The 17,815-nt window shown below is 39.6% G+C and overlaps 1 protein-coding gene across 1 annotated transcript in view; it reads left to right on the top strand.

Moving 5' to 3' along the window:
• DSCAM (DS cell adhesion molecule) overlaps positions 1-17,815 on the top strand; it is a gene marked incomplete at its 5' end in the record, with an annotated part of 749,720 nt that overhangs the window by 402,714 nt on the left and 329,191 nt on the right. Inside the window, one exon of the mRNA XM_032629458.1 lies at positions 9,723-9,869. Within this exon, the coding sequence (XP_032485349.1) occupies positions 9,723-9,869 (147 nt within the window). The remainder of the gene's footprint in view (positions 1-9,722; positions 9,870-17,815) is intronic.

The following is a 17,815-nucleotide window of genomic DNA, read 5'->3' as shown; positions in this document are numbered from 1 at the left end:
TAAGTCTGTGAGTCTGTTTCTGTCTTGTAACTAAGTTCATTTGTATCATTTTTTTAGATCCTGCATGTGAGTGATATCATGCAATATTTCTCTTTCTCTTGATACTTTCATATCTTGATGTGTTGACACTTACATAAACATAGCAGGCCCTAACAGTACTATGCCTTAGTGTACAGAGCCTGTTTTGGGGGAAAATTCAAAGTATGCATGTCATCAGGCATTTAATTCAGCATTTGCAGGGTGAGGGGAAACAGCAGGTAAGTTAGGCAAACCCGGGGATCGCCTTGTCTTCGAAGATGTTGCCGTCACTTGGGGGAGGCTAACACATACATGACCAATTAGACTGAATGCGATTAGGTGTGAAGTCGTGTGTCACACAGCAGTTCAGGAAGGTCAGGAGGTCCTCTATATAGTGGAGTAGACTTTGGGGTTAGGTGTCTGGAGTGGGAGGGTTACAAAGACCAGGAAAAGTATGGAAAGTCTCCCCTTCTACCTTTAAGCATGTGCATATGTGATCAGGCTGAAAACCAAACAACACAGAAGACCATCTTTTGACACATTTACTCTCAACATAAATACTATGTAGGTTTCTCTCCTTCCCCTCTGCCGTGGTGCTCACATGAGTTTGGTCTACACCTGCTGCATCCTGTCTCTAAGCTCACCACCAACTGATACCTTCTTCAAAATAACTTTCAACTGCACAAGTAGGACACTAAGAGAGTCTTCTTTTAAGATGTTCAAAGACTTGATACTATGAAATAAAACATAAATCCCCCCTTCCCTTCTCCTAATCCAGTCATGACCTCAGGAGTGAAGCAACTACAGTTAACATTTTGGTGGATATCTTTTCACTTACATACACAAATTTACTACCCCCCAACACAAACACACATTCATTGTCTTTTGTACATAACATTATATAATGTTCTGTAATTACTCTATGTTAGGTCTTGGAGATCTTTCCATGGATTATACATAGATTTACCTTACTGTCTTTTAAATGGATGCATAGTATGGATGTACCCTCATGCGTTAATCTATTTGCCCTTGATTGGCATTTAGGTTTGTTTTCCATTTTTCATTTTTTAAACAATGCCGCAGTGTACATTTTGGGTGTACACTGATGTGTGCACATGTATGAGTGTCCCCGAGGATAGAGTCTTTGAAGAGGACAAGCTGGATCAGAATATATGCAATTCTTACATTTTAAGTGTGCTAGCAGATTGCCCACCAGAAAGCAAAAGCCCTCACCAATTTGCACTCCTACCAGTGGGTGTTCACTGGTAGGAGACCAGTGTATGTCAAGACTACATATTATCAAGTATTTTATTTTTTTCTAAGTTCCTGGGTGAAACATAGCACCTTGTTTTAATCTGCACTGATTTGGTAAGGTTCTATGTAAATTCTGATCCTGAATCAGTTAAAATATAATTTCATTTGTGGAAAACTTGATGTTTTTACAATTTCACGTTGTCTAATCCTGGAATTTGATACACCTCCCCGCATTTACCCAGGTCTCCCCTTATCCTCTTTGGTAATGACTTGTCGTGCTCTTTAAGTTCATCTTCTAGAGTACTAGCTGTTCGTAGCTAGAGATTTAATATTTTTGCTGATCTAGCAAGGTGGATAGTTTACCATTATATTCTATTGAAGATTACAGCTATTCTAAAGTGCTTTTCTCTAGCGGGAACTTACATAGACATTCTTATTTAATATCACAATATTTCCAGGAGGGTAATATTGCCCCATTGTACAGATAAGGAAACTGAGGCTCTGTTAGGCTACATTTGTATTCTCAGTTATCCTGATAGGAAGACACAGAACTGAGATGTCTGCATTATCCTTTCCGGAAGTGCTCTCCTACCCCCGCCCACCACTCCATGCCCTCCTGGGTCTCCGTCCTCCTCTCTTGCTGTCTTTTGCTGACCTTCCTCCCTTACTTCCCTCCCCGAGGGCTCCTGGGCATCAGTTCTCATAAAGGGCTCTTCGACATGCCTAACATGGTTCCCAGAGCTCTGTCTCCAACTCCATTGTATCATCCATGCCAAGTCACCCAGCATGTCCAGGACTGAACTCCTGTCTTCCCTGAGAAAGAGACAGCCTCACCCAACTTCTATACTCTGTCCCTGTTACCGCAGTCCTGTCAGTCCTCAGACTCAGCACTTGCTGTGATCCTCTCCCCAACCAAGTTCTGTTGATCCTTTGTTTAAATACATTTCTGTGCAAGTCACTTCTGTTCCCCTACAGCTGTTCCTGCACTCAGCCCAGGCCTTCCTGCTTATGCTCCAGCCGTGACCAGGTCAGGGAGTGCAGTGGGTGGGGGTGTGACCTTCCAGCCCCATCATCAGGGTGTTGTGCTTGCTGGGATGCTTCTAATTCTGTGAGCACAGGCAGTCACTTCACCTTGGTCCTCACTTTTCTCATCTGTAAAAATGGGACTAATAACAGTACCTGCCTTCCTGGGTCATTGCAAGAACTAAATGGGTCAAAACATATAACATTTAGTGCAACGGTGGCTCACTGAACACAGAAGACCTACTGGCTCTGATTAGGTTAGGATTCATAGCCAGATGTCTCTGTGTCCGCATTTCCCCTTTCTTTAAGGACAACCATTCCACAGGGTTAGGGCCCACCCTACTCCAGGATGACTCCTTCGTAACTAATGACATCTGCAGTGACCCTGTTTCCAACTAAGGTCACATTCTGATGTCCTGAGGGTTAGGACTCAACTGGTGAATTTTGGAGGGAACACAATTCAACCCATAACAACTGGTTAGATGTCTTACCTTAAGGGCCTACTCCTTTCTCTTTCGTATATGAGGCTTTCAATGTAATTTTGTTAAACCATAATTTTTTGTCAGACCACTCAATTGCTCGAGAAATATCTGTAGTTCCTTCATGCCTGCATCTAGTTATGGCCTGGCACCCACCCATCACATCACAGAAGAGACACAACTCAGAACCACTGGAATGAGTTGAATTCCATTCCAATCTACATCTGAATTAAGATGTATAGCTAACTTTAAAGTTATCATAGATTATATATGTACATATATATGTATTATATATTTTTTTTTCTTCTATTTCTACTTGTTTTAGTTAATGCTAATTTAACTTTCAAAATAAAGAAATATAAGCTATTCATGCAGAGACTCATCTCATTTCTAGCACTATATACTTAGAACTTGGATCTTATGCTTGTGTTTCTCTCAGAAACTGATATGAAAACTGCTCCGGAGAAAGCTCTATTTCGTTACACAGCATAGATGTCAATTGCAGGTGGCAGGCACAGCTGATAGAAGTTTCACTGTGTTGTGCTACCATTTGGCATCTTATTAGAAGAACCATCTGTTCTTTTAATTACTATTAACTCAGTTGAGATTGCAATAGCAAAAAAAACCCTAAGATATATTTCTGACTAAATGAAAAATCAAACATGCTTTTAAAATCTTCCTGAAAATAATATTGTCTCTATTGAAGATCTAACAGCCTGGCTGTACAGGAAAAAGCCAGAGAGCATTATGAAAGAATAATTAACATCCAAATCTGCAAATATGCTCATTTTCATATAAGAATACATTACAGTCATTCCTAGGGGGGGAAATACTCTTTCTATGTATTATACATAAGGAAGTTTCATGTTGAAATCTAAAAAGAGGATTTTTTCTTTCTTTTTACCAGACTTAAGAAGAGACATTTTGTATATAAATAATGATAGATGGATTTCATCCACCCATCTCTTGAACAAATATTTTCAGGAAGCACAGCCAAGCACTGCTCTGTGTTATGGAGATGAAAAGTGGTTCAGGACAATTCAAGTTTCTGCTGTTCTGGTTAGAGAATAGAAATGTTAAAGCAATCTTCAACACACCTGAGATGACTCCACGTAGACATAATACAGTCAAGAGCTCTGAGCATGACCGTGGATGTGGTTCATGTTGACATTGCTGGAAAGTGGCTTTAGAAACTGAGGCCAGAATGAAGGGAAGGAGCCAGCCAGGTAGAGGTCTGGGCTCAGGGCCCTTCAGGTGGAGCAATTAGGAGAAGAGCAGTGTGGCCGGGGCAGAGGGGAAGAGGGAGAGAGTGCATGAATGATAGGGCCAGACCTAGACCTAAACCGTTGAGCTACCATGAATAGCTGGGTCTAGCGGGGCTCCATCAAGACACGGGACTGTATGCATGGAGGTTGGGTGGCAAATGGGCTGAAGGAGCAGGAGTGGAGACAGTTTGTTGAAAGACTGGGATCCTTAGACCTTGGTGGTGTGCAGAGAGGGAAGTGGATCGTTCAGGATGTATTTTAGAAATAGGAACAGAAGGTCATTCTGGTGGATGATATATGAGGGGTGAAGAATGATTAATTTGGAAAACTTCAGAATGTGTATCTTACGTTCAGATACTGGCAAACATGCCAGGGGATGTTATTATTCAAATAATATCATTATGATGATAGAGGAGGTCTCTGAGTTTCCATCTACTCCAGATCTATCTATCTATCTATCTACCTATCATCTATCTATCTACTCTTTATCTATCTACCTACCTATCATCTATCTATCTACCTACCTATCATCTATCTATCTACCTACCTATCATCTATCTATCTACTCTTTATCTATCTATCTATCTACCTATTATCTATCTATCTATCTATCTATCTATCTAGTTTCTATCTAATCCCTTTCTACTGCAGAAAGGATTTCTGAAGACAGTGTCCGCATAGCCTCCTCCCCCAAGAGCCCCACAGAAAGGGCATGTAAAGGCCCTCTCTGGGCCTCATTTATATCTTTCTACCCCTGTTAGTGCTCTGTTGTGTGACACTGGCCCAGAGAGGGTAGGGAAATATTTTGCCTGCAGTGACACAGCTCCAAGTGGCAGAATTCTGATGTCAAACTCACCATTGTCATTTCCACTTTGGTGCTTTTTCTAACACATGAGGTTGCTTCACATCAGGAAGCACATCCATGAAGAGTTAGAAATGAACCCTACTATGTAAGTGAACATGGGCTCAGGCAGGCCTGATGGCCTTGGGCAGTACTAGGTACACCTGTTGACTGGCTTTTCTTAGCAGGTCAGCTGAGTAACACACATGACATTTACTTCCAAAACTACCATTTTAATGCATGGCTATCTGTTAGAGGGCCTCTATGCATTAACCTCATCTCCAACAGTAGAGCAAAGAGGATGTGACTCATCCTCTCTTTTTCATAGATGAACAATCCAAAGGTTAAAGAGGTTGAATGTCTCATCGGGGGTCACACATAGTGGCATTGATGGGTTTGGAATTCATATCCATCGGATTCCCAAACTCAGATTTTTTTTTCTTCCACAATGAGGAATCTCTCCAGGTGGGTGAGCTTGTTACACTTGGTACCAGGGAAAGAGCTTTTAACTTGATACTTTATAAGAACAGGAAAAAAAATAGCAGAGTAGATTGAGCAAGCAGGTTAATAAAGGGAACATATACAGCTAATTATTTGTATCAGAGTAATACACAAGGATGAGTACAGGTTTGGTGATAAATATCAATTTTTCCTCCCTCGGTAATGGTGTTTCCCTTCATCCAGATGAAGATAAACCTCTTCCCAGATTATAATCCAGCCTTTTCCCTCCCATGCTGTTTTCCTACCTGATGCCATGTCTCTAACCCTGAGACTCAAAGCTGTTTAGATTGTAAGCTCCCTGAAGACGGAGGCTGTGTCTCATTCCTTTTTGGGTTCTCAGAGCCCAGGACAGTGCTGGCCCAGTGAATTGATGTACCTCTCAGCTCTGGTTTCCTGTTCACCCAGAACGCATGGCACCTCCTAGAATCAGCTCCCACATGCTCCCTTCAGGAGGACACGCATGCCTGCTGTCTGCAGTTGACTACTCATAGTTTGGCAAAATGGATTTCTAGAACCGTTGCTATTTCTCTGCCTCTGACGCTGGTCAGAAACCCAAAAGACATTGTGCCTGAGCCTCAGGACCTGCCATGCTCTATGTGTTCACCGCTCAGCACCATGACAGGAGGAATGTGGCTGTAGGACTTCTACCCTGAGTGTTCTACAACATTCCGAATCATGCAGATGCCCCATTTTCTTTGGTAGTTTTATGTTTCTAGATAGAAGTATCCCACTAGTCCCTGTGTTGAGCTTAGCCAGGCTGGCTGAACTGGTACCAAGCTGTGGGTTTACTTCAGTGGCATTAACATACCAGCTCATGTCGACGAACATTGGAGAACCACGCCAGCAGTCACTTGATACCCATTCACTCTTAGTTTATGCAAACTTCTAACAGCTTTGGTATGTCTAGTCTCTACCTCTCAGCATACCGAAGGCATCACATTGGGTGTGTGTCCACAGGGATACTGCCAGCAGAGAGAAGTAACAGCTAATAGCCTGGTAGTAATGGGGGGAACAGATAAACTATTAAAGGCAGAAGCAGGGGCTTGAGTTCCTGGACCATTTAGTGCATGTTGAGAAGCCAAGGTAGCTTCTGAGACATCTCTCTAATAACTGAGCAACATGGCTCAATAATCAACACCCACAATGATGACCCTGAATCCAGAAATCACTCACTATTGTTAACTGACTGATTTGCAATGTGTTTAACGTGACAAAATGTATCTACTGCATTTTAGTAATGTTTCCACCTTAAGTGATGATAGTTTTCCAAGGGAAAGAAAGTTACCTATAGAATTTTGACTTTGCACAGTTGTATATTACCAGACACTTCTGAGTAGTAAAGGGTGTATGTGTATATGTCTGTGTGTGTGCGTGTGCATATGTGTGTGTGTGAGAGAGAAAGAGACAGTTTGGGTGTGTGTGCCGTTTATTGCTATTAATATTTTGTATTTTAATATTTGCCTATTTTAACAGAAGCACATTCTTCAATTTCATTTAAGGCTGTGAACAAACCCATTTATTCCATATGATACAAAACCCTCTGGTGAAGTAAGACAGGAAGCGGGGTGCAGTGGCAAGCAAGGGGGTGGATGAGAAGCTTCCTTGTCCCTGTGAAGCCTGGCGTTCTAGCGGCTGTGCTGTCCCTCACTGTCCTGAGGGTTCCACGTGTCTCGGGAGTTCAGACTGAACCTTGGGTCTTTGCAGCCCTGTCCTAATCAAAGGCTTCTATTCATCCTTATTTTAAATTTTAAAATACCGATCATTTGGGGGATGTGTCTTAACGAGAAATAAAGGGTTAGACAGAGATGGTTCAAATTAGCCCAGGAATTCAGTCACCTCCTTCTCTCTTTCCTGTGAATATTTCAGAAAATGTTTCAGACAGGGTTCCTGTTTTTCTAAAACAACATGTCTTAAGAGAGTTTTATTTAGCATGCTAAGTGGGTAAAAAGAAGTCAGATATTCTCGGAGCAAAGTGAGTGATCAAATTAAATGTGCCTGGAGACCAGAGCCCTCTCAGGAATCAGTGGAGTAATGAGTGCAGGCTGCTGCTGCAACCCTGAGCATCTCTCAGAGCTCTGAGCAGCCGTGCACATGATGCTTTTCCTTACATTGAGCCACTGCCGATGGCCTGTCAATTCCAATGAAAAGACTCTGTGTTAGAGAGGGGACAGGAGTTAATGCAGTATCTTCTTCATCCCTCTTTTCTGTCTATCATTCTGTACTTTAAAGGAACTGGTTATGAAAGCATTATGTAAGTATGCAAAATATACTGAAAGAAAAAAATGTTTCAATTATACACATTATATACTGGTAGGATGCTTGGCATGTGATGAAATATGACAAGTGGTATTTTTAGTTGCTTTTTTTAGGGGAAAGATAATGCAAAAATATCTAGAATATACACCATTTGCTTTTTCAGCTATTCTAATATTTAGCATATTTATAGCATGTTTTAAAATAAGTAACTAATGCAGTTGTTTAAAAAGTAAATTTATTACTTAAAGATATTTTATCCTCCTTTAGTAGTTAGTTGGTGTTCTTTTGGAAAACTTATGCTAGATCAGTAGTTGTTTTATCATTTTTTTCGTGTTCATGTCCATGGAATTGCTTTCATATTGCATAAGAAGTAATAAGCCATTTTTATTTTTTTAAGATTTTTAAAAATTATTTTTATTTATTTAAAAATAAAATGTGCTGGGTCTCGTTGCTGTGTGCAGGCTTTCTCTAGTTGTGGCAAGCAGGGGCTACTCTTCCTTGCGATGCACGGGCTTCTCACTGTGGTGGCTTCTCTTGTCATGGAGCACGGACTCCAGGTGCACGGGCTTCAGTAGTTGCAGTATGCAGGCTCAGTAGTTGTAGCTCATGGGCTTAGTTGCTCCGTGGCATGTGGGATCTTCCTGGGCTAGGGCTCGAACCCCTGTCCCCTGCATTGGCAGGTGGATTCTTAACCACTGTGCTACCAAGGAAGCCCATATTTAAAAAAAAAAAAAAATTAACGTCTTTATTGGAGTATAGTTGCTTTACAATGTTGTGTTAGTTTCTGCTGTATAACAAAGTGAATCAGCTGTATGTATACATATATCCCCATGGCCCCTCCCTCTTGCGTCTCCCTCCCACCCTCCATATCCCACCCCTATGAATAAAATATAAGAAATAACCAAGTGTTGGCTCAAGTTGAATATCTGAGACCTAAAATTAATGAAGTCAAGACTCCTGGCAAATTCTGATTAAAATAAACCCAAGGCAGTTTCAAATGAACCTAAGGAAAACAGTTTAAAAGAAGGTGAATTTTTGGCATTTTAGTCCTTCCCTAAGGAGACAAAACCACATTATCTTTTAAGTAGAATTGCATCAGACACAGAAATATTCCATAAGAAAGACTCTAACAGTGGTAGAAAGCATTTTGAGTCACTACCATGTAGGTGCAACAACTCATCTTGAGATTTACTCCTTAGCTTTTATTTGGTGTATCATCAAATTATAATTGAGCAGTGAAGAATTGTCTTTAGATATTTACATTTTCAAAGGAAAAAATCATCTTTATTCTTCTTCAAGCAGCACTGATGCTTGATCTCTTAATGTTAGCCATTTCTGTACAAATAGAGTCGTAGAGGTGAAAATCACAGGTCACGGAGAACACATTTTGTCCTGTGCTGATTCGAAGGAGGCAGAGCTGGGTATGGCTTTTTTCTCCCTGAGGTGAAGGTGTTATTGTCAATAATTTGAGTAGTAATTAGGAAATAGCAGTGTTCTCTAAAACACTGAATATAGGAGGAACTGACCTTTGTCTTAGAATATAGAAGTAAGTGTTGGTTATTATTGAGGAAATAAGACAGTCTTTCCTGGGAAGATTGTGGAATGTATTATTGCTCTATAGTCTAACACTTTTGTGTGTTTATTGAAATATTTCAAACTGAGGCAAAAGTTTATGTTTACATGAGGTAGAAATTTACAAAAGAAAGTTAATACTCCTTTAACATGTCACATTCAAGAGAAAAGTGATGATCAAAGAAAATATGCTAAATTAGCTACATGCTAATTATATGCCTACTTTGTTGCTGTTAAATAAATACATGACCTAAATAATTAATTCACGAGAGTAGGCTTTACAAGTATATATTTATTGGGTAGCATACTTACTAAAACCTCTTAATTTAGGATAGTTGAAGAATTAATATATATCTCAAGCCCTTAAAGTAACACACACATACAAACACACACCTTTTATTTTCCTTCACATGAGTTTCCTTCAGGTGAAGAAAAACTATTCAGTGACTTTGTTTACATGACTCGGTTGCTTCTGTTGTGTTTTAATGGGGTAATCATTTTCTTTGATTTCAGGATCTAGATTTCTCATCACATCCACGGGAGCCTTGTATATTAAAGATGTACAGAATGAAGATGGATTGTATAACTACCGCTGTATCACACGGCACAGATACACCGGGGAGACAAGGCAGAGTAACAGCGCTAGACTTTTTGTATCAGGTAAAAATTCATCAACACTGTGTTTTCTATCTGTCGCTGTCTTCCTTTGTTAGTGCTCTGGGATGACTCAACCAAAATTGTGGAATTCATGAACAACTTCATTTTTTTTCCCCAAAATATTTTAGCAATTAAAGGTTTTTTTTTAATATAAATTTATTTATTTATTTTTGGGTGTGTTGGGTCTTCGTTTCGTGCAAGGACTTTCTCTAGTTGCGGGGAGCGGGGGCCACTCTTCATCGCGGTGCACGGGCCTCTCACTACCGCGGCCTCTCTTGTTACGGAGCACAGGCTCCAGACGCGCAGGCTTAGTAGTTGTGGCTCACGGGCCTAGTTGCTCCGCGGCATGTGGGATCCTCCCAGACCAGAGCTCGAACCCGTGTCCCCTGCATTGGCAGGCGGATTCTCAACCACTGTGCCACCAGGGATGCCCAGCAATTTAAGATTTTTCAAACCAATACCAATACAGTACAATGCAAATATGGATATTTCAAGTGAAATAATTTCACCTTTTATAAAGCTCCAAATTCCTGTGACCCAATAAGATTTCTGTTTTGCTGAAAATGCCTCCTTGCCCTGTTATTTGCATGTTATGTCATTGGCAATACCAACCAGCACCATGATGCCTCCTACCCTGCATAGATGTGGGGGAGCAGGGCAGGGTCCTATAGAACAGGGATCCCCAGCCCTTGTTAGGAACCGGGCCGCACAGCAGGAGGTGAGCGGTGGGCAAGTGAGCGAAGCTTCATCTGTATTTACAGCTGCTCCCCATTGCTCATGTTATCGCCTGAGTTCTGCCTCCTGTCTTCATTATGGTGAGTTGTATAATTATTTCATCATATATTATAATGGAATAATCATAGAAATAAAGTGCTCCATAAATGTAATGCGCTTCAGTCATCCCTAAACCATCCCCCCCCACCCCTGCCGATCCGTGGAAAAATTGTCTTCCATGAAACCGGTCCCTGGTGCCAACTTGTTCCCTGTATCATGTCTAACAATAGTGGGGAAATTATCCACGTCTGAAGTTAAATAAATAATCACACTCTCTTAACTCCCAGGATTATTCTTGAGTGAAGAAAACCCCAAAGTAAGTTTATTCCACTGTGATAAATATGTCCGTTTTGTGCCTTTTTTAATGGGATTTATGCTTTGAGAAAATATTGACCTTTTGAAGAATCTTTATAGTTGGCTTGCCATTGGCCCATCTGTCAAACAAATCAGCAATCCCTTCACACGGGAATGCATTAGCACTTCATGCAGCAGTTTAAAGCGTGAAATGACCATCTTGGTATTAAAAATCAAGTGCAAAATATCTGACCTTCGCCCTTACAGCTTTAGAGTGTAAAATCGATCAATGCAGTGAATATCTATTTTATTTGTCATGATGTTTTGTGCGGGAGACGTGACGGGAAGTTTTTAAACGTTGGGGAAATTAAAACAATATCACCTGAACACCCACTTACTGCCCTTGATAATGTTCTATCTGGATTCCTCTTCCCTATTCACATCCTTAAAATAGCCAAAGCCCACCTGTCTTTTCAGGTGTAGAACAAACGTAAGTCATAATTCATTGTTTTTTCCTCTGAACTTGAATATACTTTTTTTTTTACCTCTTCTTTTTCATGTCAATTGATACTTTATACCTTGTATTATAGTTATGTCTTGTTGCCTCTTTTAAGGGCAAGAATAATCATTACAGTAAAAATATGCTCACTTTTTTCAAAAATGTAGAGAAAATGAATTAGAAAATGAATGGCATCTGTCATCTATTCCATGGTAGCTTTAATGACAACACAATCGTCTACATGTTCAGAATCTCTTAGGAAAGGTCTTGTTTGCATTGAAGAGGAACTTCTTTATGACATTATTGAGTTAAGAAAGGAGCAGTCTCTGGGGGTGGCATGGATCTGTGTATGAGATTGAGCTTAGCAAAAGAAGCAAATAAACATTTCTCCATCGAAAGAACGTGAATTAAGTGATGATAATCTGGGAGCCCATTTCCCTCTAAAGAGAAACCTAAAAAGAGAGAAAGCCTGAAAAGGTAACCTTGTTTATCTCTACTCTAAATCAGTAAGTACTGATTTTCAAATTTAACTCTCAGAGTGGGAAAGGCAAATTTGCTTTTCTTAATCCCAAGGTTATTTATTTTTAATTTTTTTTAAGCATGTTTTGCTGATGTTTCAAAAATAGGCAGCAGGACTCATTAGCATTGGGTCACCATGGAAGTGATGAGCGTCCACGAGATCGCCTCATGAGCATTTGTACAGATAAGTGAGGAACATCAGAGCAGAATCTAGTGAAGGAATACCATACACTCAGATGCCAGCAGAAGAGAGGGAATAAGACCAAACGTTTGGGGTTAAAGGTGGTATTTGCAAGAAGGGAGAAGTCAACAGAGTCACACATAATCAAAAGGCTCATAAGAGAGTCTGCTGCATGTGGTGAATTACGCTTATGACTTTTGGGTCACAGACATTTTAATAAAGTAGTTGAGGGAGGAGATTGTCAGTGCTAGAAGATGAGAACATAGACACTGAGTGCGGATTATTGTTCTAGAGTTCTAAGCTTTGAAGGCAAAGAGAAATTAATTTTATTTTAAATTCGATTTAAATTCATTTAAAAATGTACACATGGGGTTTGGATCATGGCGGGGGCATGTTAGTAACAAGGTTTTGAATGACTCCAAACTTCTCCTGAAGCCGAAACAGAGGCAATAGGATGACAAAAGAAAAAGCACATGCATGACATCAACAAAATTAGGTGATGGAGATTCCCCAGAAACTCTTAAATGTGGGGGGCTATGGACAAACTACTGACAACAATAGGACCAGCATAAGAAGAGCAGCAGTGTAACAAGAGGTGATGGATAGTGAAAAGGGAAGAGTTACTGGAATTACTATATAGTCACAGAACTGCAAAGTTGCCAGCAAATGCTCATCTCCAAAAAGCGGAGGACGGGAACTTCCCTGGTGGTGCAGTGGTTAAGAATCCGCCTGCCAATGCAGGGGACACAGGTTCGAGCCCTGGTCTAGGACGATCCCACATGCCGCGGAGCAACTAAGTCCATGCGTCACAACTACTGAGCCTGCACTCTAGAGCTCATGAGCCACAACTACTGAGCCCACATGCCACAACTACTGAAGCCCACATGCCTAGAGCCCATGCTCCTCAATAAGAGAAGCCATGGCAATGAGAAGCCCATGTACCACAATGAAGAGAAGCCCCCTCTCGCTGCAGCTAGCGAAAGCCTGTGCACAGCAACGAAGACCCAACACAGCCAAAAATAAATTAAAAAAAAATAAAAAATAGAAGAGGACCATCTCTTGAATGGAAACCTAAAATGTGTCCAAGAATATTCACAACAATTTGATAGACCTACACAACCTCTGAGTTGAAGCTGAATGCAAAAGGGCCATGATATCACATAGCTTAGTAGTAGCCTAACTCCTTGCAGATCTCAGAAATATTTAGCAAATACTACTTTCAGAAGAACAGAATCTCACCCTGAGGGAAACTGCTGGATTTAGGAATCAAACTGAGCCAGAGTGGAACACTAAACAGAGAGAGAAGGCTCAGTAGTATGGGAGACCCTAGAAGAATTTCATCCTATAAGATACTATAACAGAGGGAAAATTAACGATGTTTATATTATTTTTATTTGGAACCAAGATTTTCAGTGTAACAGAAAAGATAAAAATAGAAAACCAAAGAATTAATAAAATTCATGAAATATCCAATAGAAAGTATCAGTACACACTTGCTGTTTTTTTTAATATGTGATTCCAAGTTCTTTCCCTTTTCAATGGGCAGTGGGCAACCAACAGCAACAAGCACCTCTACCACCTAGATCATAGTCTCCTTTAAATATTATTCCCCAATAACAGGGAACATGTTTCCTTGGAAGAACAATGGATTATTGGTCTGGGACAGGAAACATATAAGATGAGCCTGGAACATAAATGGGGTCTTGTCACAATTGCATGTATGCATATATATATATATATATTATATATATATATATATATACACACACACACACACACATACACACACACACACATACACACGTGTGTATATGTGTGTATATATATATACACATATGTACCTATATATACTTACATAATCATTTACATATATGCTTACATGTGCACACATACATAGACATTTTATAATAACAAAAGCAATAATAAGAAACTTATTCATCTACTTAGAGGTAACTAAGGCAGGCACCAACTCTTGATTTTGATAATTAGTCATTAAAGATAACAACAAAATTTCTTCCTGTCTTTCTTGTAACTACTGTATTTCAAGATAACCAAATAACCCTAGTTCAGGGAGGAAAGTTCTTATTTACAGAATAATTACATCTATTGAATGTGAAAGAAAACGGAAATTTTTAAATTGCCATTTTCAACCCTTAATAAAATAACTTAATTCAGACAAACATTATCATCTGAATTTTCTGATCAATTTAGTCTCACTGAGTGTGGGAAAGCCACACGTTATATAGATGCAAAGGGAAAGAAAAAAGGTTGAACTTGATCTAGATTATCCATTACAACTAAATTCCAGTTATAAGGAAAATGGCAATAGAGGAGCAGGTTAAATGACACCATGAAGAAAGAAATTCAAAATGTGAGATTTCTTGTAAGATAACTCACCTGGTTTCTTCCATGAGTCAAAGACATGAAAGGAAATAGAAGGAGAGTCTTATCTGAATTAAAAGAGAATCAAGAGCCATAACAACTAAGATCACTGATTACGGGGTGTGGCCAAGACGGCAGAGTAGGAAGACCCTGAGCTACCTCTTGCTATGGGCACACCAAAATTAGAACTATTTGCAGAGAAACTATTGATGAGAATGACCGGAAGACTAGTTTTCCACAATTAAAGAGATAAAGAAGGAACCACAGTGAGCAGGTAAGAAGGACAGAGACGTGATAGAGTCAAGATCACCCCTCTGGATAGGCAACCCACAGGGAAGGAGAATCACGATTGCAGAGCTTCTCCCCAAGGAGTGAAGAGTCTGAGCCCCATATCAGGCTTCCTAGCCTGGAGGTCCTGCATCAGGAAGATGAATCCCCAGACTGTCTGTCTTTGAAAGCCAGGGGGCTTGTATACAGCAGAACAGGTGTCTGAAGGAAAAAGAACTTTCAAAGGGCTCATACAAAATCTCACACACTCTGATACCCAGCGCAGAGGCAGTAATTTGAAAAGAGCCTGGGTCAGACTCACTTGCTGATCTTGGAGAACCTCCTGCAGAGGCACTAAGCAACTGGGACTCCCCCTGGGGAGATGCTGGTGGCAGCAATTTTGGAGAGCTCATTGTACCATGAGGGCACTAGTGCTGGCAAGTGCCTGTTTAGAGTCCTCTCTCTCACCTAGTATTGTTAGAGGCTTACCAACCCATGGACCAGTTGGCAGCACACCTTGGACTCCCCAACCCAGGCTAGCAGCCTGCTGCATGGAGATGAGCCCCACCCATTAGTGGGTCAGCAACCTCTGCATGAGGCAGGGCCTGCCAGCCAACCAGGCTGGGGTCCAGCCCTGCCTACCAGCACTCCCACAGTAGTGGGCTGAACTACAATAGAAGGGTGCATGCAGCCCACATAAGGGCACCCTTAGAGCATATACCTCTGGTGACCAGAGCAGAGTGTGCTGCTGGGACCCATAGGATGTTTCCTGTATAAGGCCACTTCTCCAAGATCAGGAAATGTAACTGACCTACCTAATCCATAGAAATAAAAACAGAGAATTAGACAAAATGAGGCAACTGAGGAATATATTGCTCACAATAGAACAAGATAAAATGCCAGAAGAAGAACTAAGTGCAGTGGAGATAACAATCTACCCAATAAAGAGTTCAAGGTAATGATCATAAAGATGCTCAATAAACTCAAGAAAAGAATGGATGAACACAGTGAGAAGTCTAACAAAGAGTTAGAACCAAGCAGAGCTGAAGAATACCATAACTGAAATAACAGTACACTAGAAGGAATCAGTAGTAGATTAGATGATAAAGAGGAACAGATCAGCAAACTGGAAGACAGTAATGGAAATCACTCAAGCTGAACTGAAAAAAGAAAAAAGAATTTAACAAATGAGGACCGTCTGAGGCCTCCAAGACAACATCAAGCATACTAACATTCACATTACATGGGCTTCATAAAGAGGAGAGAGAAAGAATGGGGAAGGCAACTTATTTGAAGAAATAATAGCTGACAACTTCCCTATCCAGGGAAAGTAAACAAATATCTAGGTCCAGGAAGCACAGAGAATCTCAAACAAGGTGAATCAAAGAGATCCATACCAAGACACATTGCAGTTAAAATGGCAAAAATTAAAGATAAAGAGAGAAACTTAAACATAGCAACAGAAAAGAAATTAATTAAGTACAAAGGAACTCCCAGAAGACTGTCAGCCCACTTTTCAGAAGAAACTTTGCAGGCCAGAGAGGAGTGGCATTATATATTTAAAGTGATGAAAGGAAAAAATCAAGAACACTCCACAAAGGAAAGGTAGAGAGTTTTAGACAAGCAAAAGGTGAAAGATTTCAGCACCCACCAGTAAACTCATTTTACAAGGAACGATAAGGGGACTTCTCTAAGCAAGAAAGAATGTACTGCACCTAGAAATGAAAATTATGAAAGGAAAAATCTCATTGGTAAAGGCAAACATACAGTAAAGATAGTAGATCAGCTACTTATAAAGCAAGTAAAAAGGTTAAAAGATAAAAGCAATAAAATGATTTATATCTACAATAAGTAGTTAAGGGATACACGAAACAAAAAGACATAAAATACAAAGTCAAATATGTTAAGCATTGGTAAAAATGCAGGATTGTTAGAATATGTTCAAACTTAAGAGATCATCAACTTAAAATAATCATATATATATATATATATATATACACATATATATATATATGTAGATAGATAGATAGATAGATAGATAGATAGATAGATAGATAGATAATCTATTTGGTGACCACAAACCAAAAATCTATAATAGATACACAAAAAAGAGAAAGGAATCCAAACATAACACTAAAGAAAATTACCAAGTCACAAGGGAAGAGAGCATAAAAAGAAGAAAGGAACAAAAAAGAACTACAAAACAACCAGAAAACAATTAACAAAATGGGAATAAGTACATAACTAATCAAAAGACATAGAGTGGCTGAATGAAAAAAAAAAAAACAGAAAAAAAACAAGACCCATATATATGCTGCCAGCAAGAGACACACTTCAGATCTAAAGACACACACAGACTGAAAGGGACAAAGAAGGACATTACAAAATGATAAAAGATCAATCCAAAAAGAAGACATAACAATTGAATCTATGCATCCATTATAAAATCTCCTAAATATATAAAGCAAATATTAACAAATTTAAAGAGAGAGATTGAGAGCAACACAATAATAGTAGGGGACTTATATACCCCTCTTACATCAATGGAGAGATAATCCAAACAGAAAATCCATAAGGAAAGATTCACCTTAAATGAAATATTAGATCAGTTGGGCTTCAGGAAAGATCACATGCTAGGCCACAAAAACAAGTCTCAGTAAATTTAAGATTGAAATCATATCAAGCATCATTTCCAACCACAAGGATATGAGACTACAAATCAACTACAAGAGAAAAAAGCTGCAAAAATCACAAACATGTGGCAGCTAAACAATATGCTACTAAACAACCAATGGGTCACTAAAGAAACCAAAGAGGAAATTTTAAAATATTTGAATACACATGAAAACAAAAACACAACAATCCAATATCTATGAGGTACAGCAAAAGCAGTTCTAAGAGGGAAGTTTATAGTGATGTAAGCCTACCTCAAGAAATAAGAAAAATCTCAAATAAACAACCTAAGTTTATACTAGAGGAACTAGAAAAAGAAAAACAACAAAACCAAAGTTAGTAGAAGGAAAGAGATTATAA

This window comes from Phocoena sinus, chromosome 4, assembly GCF_008692025.1.
Source record: "Phocoena sinus isolate mPhoSin1 chromosome 4, mPhoSin1.pri, whole genome shotgun sequence".
NCBI classification, from domain to species: domain Eukaryota; kingdom Metazoa; phylum Chordata; class Mammalia; order Artiodactyla; family Phocoenidae; genus Phocoena; species Phocoena sinus.
Note: the sequence above shows the minus strand (reverse complement) of the source record. Positions and strands in the feature narration are given on the sequence as shown.